The sequence below is a fragment of the Sinocyclocheilus anshuiensis genome, unplaced genomic scaffold (genome assembly GCF_001515605.1).
Source record: "Sinocyclocheilus anshuiensis isolate Anshui unplaced genomic scaffold, SAMN03320099.WGS_v1.1 scaffold322, whole genome shotgun sequence".
Classification (NCBI taxonomy): Eukaryota; Metazoa; Chordata; class Actinopteri; order Cypriniformes; family Cyprinidae; genus Sinocyclocheilus; species Sinocyclocheilus anshuiensis.
This window is the reverse complement of record NW_015542366.1, coordinates 190,061-196,777: the sequence shown is the minus strand read 5'-3', so window position 1 is coordinate 196,777 and position 6,717 is coordinate 190,061. Positions and strand designations below refer to the sequence as shown.

At 38.4% G+C, this 6,717-nt stretch overlaps 1 protein-coding gene and 1 long non-coding RNA gene across 2 annotated transcripts in view; one reads left to right on the top strand and one right to left on the bottom strand.

Annotated features, from left to right (window-relative positions):
• Positions 1 to 1,130: 1,130 nt before the first annotated feature.
• Positions 1,131 to 3,018, top strand: LOC107692191 (gap junction alpha-8 protein-like). The gene is made up of 2 exons (XM_016491152.1): positions 1,131 to 1,237; positions 1,621 to 3,018. The coding sequence occupies exon 2, from the start codon at positions 1,636 to 1,638 to the stop codon at positions 2,812 to 2,814; it is 1,179 nt and encodes a 392-aa protein (XP_016346638.1). The 5' UTR covers positions 1,131 to 1,237; positions 1,621 to 1,635; the 3' UTR covers positions 2,815 to 3,018.
• Positions 3,019 to 4,352: 1,334 nt separating this feature from the next.
• The window catches only part of LOC107692114 (uncharacterized), a 14,574-nt gene continuing 12,209 nt past the window's right edge, over positions 4,353 to 6,717 (bottom strand). Inside the window, exon 3 of the long non-coding RNA XR_001634616.1 lies at positions 4,353 to 5,349. This is a non-coding gene — a long non-coding RNA (uncharacterized LOC107692114). The remainder of the gene's footprint in view (positions 5,350 to 6,717) is intronic.

The following is a 6,717-nucleotide window of genomic DNA, read 5'->3' as shown; positions in this document are numbered from 1 at the left end:
TTGATTTGCTGAAATCAAAACAGTGACGTAATAGATGAGCACCAGCCAATGAGATTGCAGTTTGTGCAACAGCTCCGCCCACTATCGGAGAAACTGGCATATCTTCTGCTTGTTCTTAAAAGCTGAATAATTCTAAATTAACTCTGTTATTTTGACAGGAAAATACAACAAAGAATATGGTTTACATGTAGCGCGTCGATTCAGCATGGTATGCAAGACTCTCGCTCTCTCTCTTGCATGTGTGAGAAACACAGCGCTATCAGTAAAGCGATGGCGAGTCGTGCGCCTTCACACTAGTTTACGGTACGTCAAATACAGGTGCGCTGCGTGCTACATACTGCGCGTCCATGGAGTACGTGACATGATCCATTAAGCGCATCCAAATAGTACAGATCGCTTGACGGAGAGCGAAACTCTCAAGCGCTCAGTCAGCGTGTTTATCGAGTGAAATTATGTGTTGAACGCCTCTCACACACATACTGGCGTGTAAAATCTAAGAATTTATTAGCCAATGGCTAATGTTAGACATTATTTAGTCGCCCAGAGTAAGATTTAGTCGCATTTGCGAGTGATTTACTCGCAATATAGAGGGTTGGATATGTGTTATTTATAATTTATGATTCCTTGATTGGGATTTATGTTTAAAAAAGTGAAGCTAGCCTTCAAAAAAAGAACAGATCTATCATTATGATGTGACCACTTTCTCTGATGGGTGTAGCATAGCATTAGCCTTATGTCCATAAAAATTGACATGTGAACAAATGTATGTGTAAAGCCCACCTTACCACTTCCTGTGATTCAAAGAACCAATGTTTCTGAGAAATGTAACCAGATTTTATAATCGCTGATTGATAACGATGCTGCTAATTCAAACTCATGTGACAGTGTAGTGAATCTAAATAGGTCTTGTATGCTCAGAATCATGCACCATGTCAAGTTTACACTTTTACAATTGCCCTTTTCCCAATGCCAGTGTCACATATGTTCCCATTTGTGTTTTTGAATCCTATTGTACTACGTGTCACCATGCGTCGCCCTCTGAATAAAGGCTGTCTGGCTCCCAGCTTAAATATTGCAGCAAACTAAAAACCAACCATCAGACTGCATTCATTGACTTCTGCTCACTCGGGCGACAAGGATTGGAGGCCATAGGTGGGAACCAGAGAGCAAAAAGTTCACTTCACACCACAGTGTGCCAAGGGAAGGGGAACACAAATACTCTGGAGCTCTTACTGTGGCAAGTTGCCTATTTTATACTTTTTACCTGTATTGCTGTTTGTTCTACCTTTGGCGTGGACCTATGCATTTGATTCAGTTGTAGTGAATTTGGGGTCTTTTTTTTTAATAGTCGGATGTGACATTTTTTGAGAGTTTTTAGACGGGGTGAAAAAATCTAAAATGTGATTGCTTGGATTGGTTATCTTTCTAACTCTAGATGGTTATCTGATAATGCTGCAAATGTGATTAATTAATTCTATCACTAACATAATGACAGTTTACTGTTCACCATTCCAACATTGCTTGCGGGCAATCTACATCAAGTTTATTCCTAAATTTTCAATGCAAAAAACATTTCGCATCTCTGCCCACTTTTAAACATATCTTTTGTTTGCTCCGCAGTGCTGACAGTCAACCATGGGTGACTGGAGTTTTTTGGGCAACATCCTCGAGGAAGTAAATGAGCATTCGACGGTAATCGGTAGGGTGTGGCTCACGGTCCTCTTCATCTTCCGAATCCTCATCTTGGGCACGGCTGCGGAGTTCGTGTGGGGCGACGAGCAATCGGATTACATGTGCAACACGCAGCAGCCGGGTTGCGAGAACGTTTGCTACGACGAGGCCTTCCCCATCTCGCACATTCGCCTGTGGGTGCTCCAGATCATCTTTGTTTCCACACCCTCTTTGGTGTACGTGGGCCACGCTGTCCACCACGTACACATGGAGGAGAAGCGCAAGGAACGGGAGGAGGCTGAGCTTAACAGGCAGCAAGAGTTGAACGAGGAGAGGCTACCAATCGCGCCCGATCAGGGAAGCGTCCGTACGGCCAAGGAGATGAGCACAAAGGGCAGCAAGAAGTTCCGTCTAGAGGGCACTCTCTTGAGGACCTATATCTGCCATATTATCTTCAAGACTCTCTTTGAGGTAGGCTTTGTGGTGGGCCAGTACTACTTGTACGGCTTCCGAATCTTGCCACTCTACAAATGCAGCCGTTGGCCATGCCCAAACACGGTTGACTGCTTTGTCTCAAGACCTACCGAGAAAACCGTGTTCATCATCTTCATGTTAGCTGTGGCCTGTGTCTCACTTTTCCTCAACTTTGTGGAAATCAGCCATTTGGGCCTGAAAAAGATCCACTTTGTGTTCCGTAAACCCGTGCGGCCGCAAGTTGAGGGACCAGGAGCGTCCGAGAAGGCCTTGCCTTCCATAGTGTCCTCCTCCATCCAGAAAGCCAAAGGCTATAAGTTGCTGGAGGAGGACAAAGCCACATCGCACTTCTTCCTCCTGACTGAGGTAGGGGGAATGGAGGCTGGGCGGCTGCCGGCTCCGTACGAGCCATTTGAGGAGAAAACGGATGAAGCGACCACACCAAAGAAAGACGTGTCTAAGGTGTATGATGAAACACTGCCCTCCTACGCCCAGATGACCGTGATAGGACCAAGCGCAGCAGCAGGAGTTGTAAGCAGGGATGAAGATGAGGACGAGTTGGCCATCGAAGCAGATGTGGAAGCCAGCGAGACGATAGAAGACACGAGACCACTCAGCAGCCTGAGTAAGGCCAGCAGTCGGGCAAGGTCAGATGACTTGACGGTATAAATAATATAGAACTGGATTAGAAGTGCAGCAGTGTAATTTGTAGTTTTTTGGGAAAGTGTAGAAAGTAAAAATAAGAGAGAGAGCGAGAAAGAAAGATGTGCCTTTCAGCAACTGTGGGAACACTTATAATACCAGCTCTTTATTTTGAGGAAGAAACCGATTTGAAAAAAAATTATGCTGTGCAATTTTCATGTGAAAACTTTTTTTTTATGCAGCAGTATTTTTTGTACTGTTTTTATCAAACAGTTAACAAACCAAAGTTAGTGATCTGCAGCAGATAGATCTATGTAGGGAGGAGGGATTTAGAAAAATATGTGCTGTTTTTTTTTTTAAATAACATTTTCTATCCAGAATTTTGCTCGAAGGTGGGATTCTGATGTTTACATTTTTGGATTAGCCATTAGCTGAATGTTGTATGTGATATTTTGTTATTATTCTGATAAGAAAACTGTCAGGGCATCATCCTTTTCACCTCAGTAAGTTCAACCATACATGATGATAAACACTCAATCAAGCTTATTGATTTGTATGTGAATGGTCCTGTAATGGATATGTGTACTGTATGTGTGAGGTGAAGCAAATGCTGATAGTTGCACAGTCGTTCATCATGGCATAGTAGCAAAATATAAAGTATTTATTAAAAGAAATGACCACCACTGATTTACGTTAAACATAATACCTTGTTTCTGGTCTCACTGACTTACATTAAGAGTCTCTTGGAATTTTGCTCGAAGGTGGGATTCTGATGTTTACATTTTTGGATTAGCCATTAGCTGAATGTTGTATGTGATATTTTGTTATTATTCTGATAAGAAAACTGTCAGGGCATCATCCTTTTCACCTCAGTAAGTTCAACCATACATGATGATAAACACTCAATCAAGCTTATTGATTTGTATGTGAATGGTCCTGTAATGGATATGTGTACTGTATGTGTGAGGTGAAGCAAATGCTGATAGTTGCACAGTCGTTCATCATGGCATAGTAGCAAAATATAAAGTATTTATTAAAAGAAAGACCACCACTGATTTACGTTAAACATAATGCCTTGTTTCTGGTCTCACTGACTTACATTAAGAGTCTCTTGATTTCATAAACTGTAGGATAGAGTGTATCTAGCGATAACTGTAATAATTACATTAGCCATCGAAAAGATTGTAGGCCACATTCTTTCTAGTCTCTCTGCGCATACAGCCATGATGATGATGATAAAGATCACGCCCAATCAGCACAAAGTATTGTTCAGCAAGAGACAATAAAACAACATTACATGACATGTCACCACAGACAGTCTGACATCCTTGATGTTGTTGGAAACAACATTTTCATACTTTGGTCCTCCATGACATTTCATAAAAAAACAACAACAATATATCTTAAAGGGCTGAAGGATTTTGCCTCTTTATTGACTTAACATTTTTAGCAGAGACATGTCTTACATTTTAAACTATGCCTTCAAATTTAGCATGAAATATAAAAATAAAAAACATGTATGAGTATGAGTTTTTGATTGTTTATTTTATTTTAATTATTACTTCTGACCAACTAAATTGTCCCTTTGTTTGTAACGCTTTTCACAGTCACAACACATAATTTACTGAAATGTATAAAAAGGATTCATTTCATGTCAGATGAGTGTTTATGATAACTGGTATGTCAAATAAGTTAAAACCGCCTGCATGTTCTTTTCTCCTCTACCCTGCCAACAGTTTCATATTAGTTTGGACTGAATATAAAATTGTTGTATTTCATGTCGATGCCATGAGGTAAAGACAAACTTTTCCAGAACCTAAAGAATTGAATGAAACTAGAATTGAAAGGCTAATTTTCTGTACTATATGTTGTATGTGGATGGTATTATTTAATGGCCAAATCTGCTTGGGCAGACTGCATGAGGTGATGCAATATTAGACCCAGACATAAACAGCACAAAGATCATCAAGTAGGTCAAATAAAAAATTGCAGAAGTAAAAAGAAACCCATACAAGCAGAGGAACGGTCATCATTTTGCCCCCCTAGTTACTGTACTAATGTGAAGGATGGCATTGTCTGTTCACAAAACCTCAAAGCAGATGCTTAACAGCAGTTATTAAAGGGTTTATCTCTATTTTGTTTTTCTGATGAACAGTTCTTCACGGTGACTTTTCTGAGAACTGGTTCGTGGAAACAACAATAAAACACTGAGGGCTGTTACTGATAAGATAAGAGCATGACAGAGATTACTTCATAGGGAAGCTTGCTTTCATGATCTGTGAAATGCAAAATGAAACAGCCACTATGGCACACATTACCACAGAGTTTGCATCAGTGCAATAGTTATACATTTTGCTGTGGTCACAGACGTAGAGCAGACAGCGATCAGCCTGTTTGCCGAATCATAAAAGCACACATCAGATTTCGGAGTGATGACTATTGGTTCTTACCTGTGAGTTTCAATGGCAAATTGTACTGAGAAGTCACTTTGTTTAAGGCCTTCTGCCACATCATTTATAATTTCTTAAACAAGAAAACCGTGTTTTTTACTAACTTGTAGTCCTTTACTGCACCTATACAGAAATGATTGTCAGTTGAAACCTGTGGATATAGCCAATAAAAGGTCATGTGTGGTCAACAAGACTGTCTGTTAGCATTTATTAATATCACAATGTGAAAAAACATTCTTTCCAACACAAGCAAGTTTACATATACATGTCTCCCTCAAACACATACATCTAACTCTAAAAGACATACAGTACCAAATTTCTTAATTTGTGGAATATACATTATGCATATGCAATCTGTTAATAAAATGATACACAAATTACATATACATAAATCATATATGATTAGTATAGATTAAACATTAATTAGCTTTTTTAGATATAATTATTATAATTATATATTAATTTTTATTTTAATTGTATTGTTATAGATTGCCGAGTTTTAAGATTTTGCCAAAAAAAAACAAAAAAAAAAAACTGAACAAATTATTTAAAACATCCAAACTGCATGCTACTACCAAACTAGAAGAAAATGGTAATAATTCAGCACCGGGGTACTACCTCCTGATACATCATTGTACCATGGTATTGCCACAGTCCCTTTTGCAAGGTTAAGCTGAGACTCAGAACACTTTACTGCTCTCTTGTGGTCATTTGGTGAATTATTTTATTTCTACTAAAACATTTCCATTACAATTCTGCAAATTTGCAAATAAGATTTGAATGGGTAAAGATGCCATCATGGACAGGTGAAAACCATACTGATGTTTAATAAATTTAATACGCTCACTGGATTTTTGTCTAGTCTTTTTTTGTTTATTAGGACTTTTTTTTTTGGCTGAAAATTCTGAAAAGGTGTGAGATTTTGAAGAGCATTTCCTGTGTGAGGCTGCTGATAGGCAATGTGAAAATAGCCAACCAACCACAGTGCAACATGACATGCAGACTTCACTCACTTACTCACATTAACAACTATTGCAAGGCTTTACCAAGCAGCAGATATCAGAGGGTGAGTTTTACTGTGTCTTCAATGATTTACAACCACAGAGAAGTTTTTTAGCCTAGTCTTTATAAGAGGAAAACATTAATGCAGAATTATTTTCACTAATCTCATGCTATTTTGTAGGATGTCATTTTGAATTCAGCAAATGAATGGATAACAATGGGTTCCAATCAATCTGAGGGTGAGCTGAGACTTGATGATATATATATATATATATACATATATATATATATAATTCTGAACTAAACTGAGACAGAAGACAAGACAGATATTTATTAAATTACTAAATTAATTCTGAACTCAAAAATCTTCAGTGATGTTATGAATGCCATAAAGCAAAAAAAAAAGAAAGAAAGAAAAATGCAAAAATGGACATTATTATTATTTTTTCTTTCTTTCTTTTTTTTTTTTCGATACTTC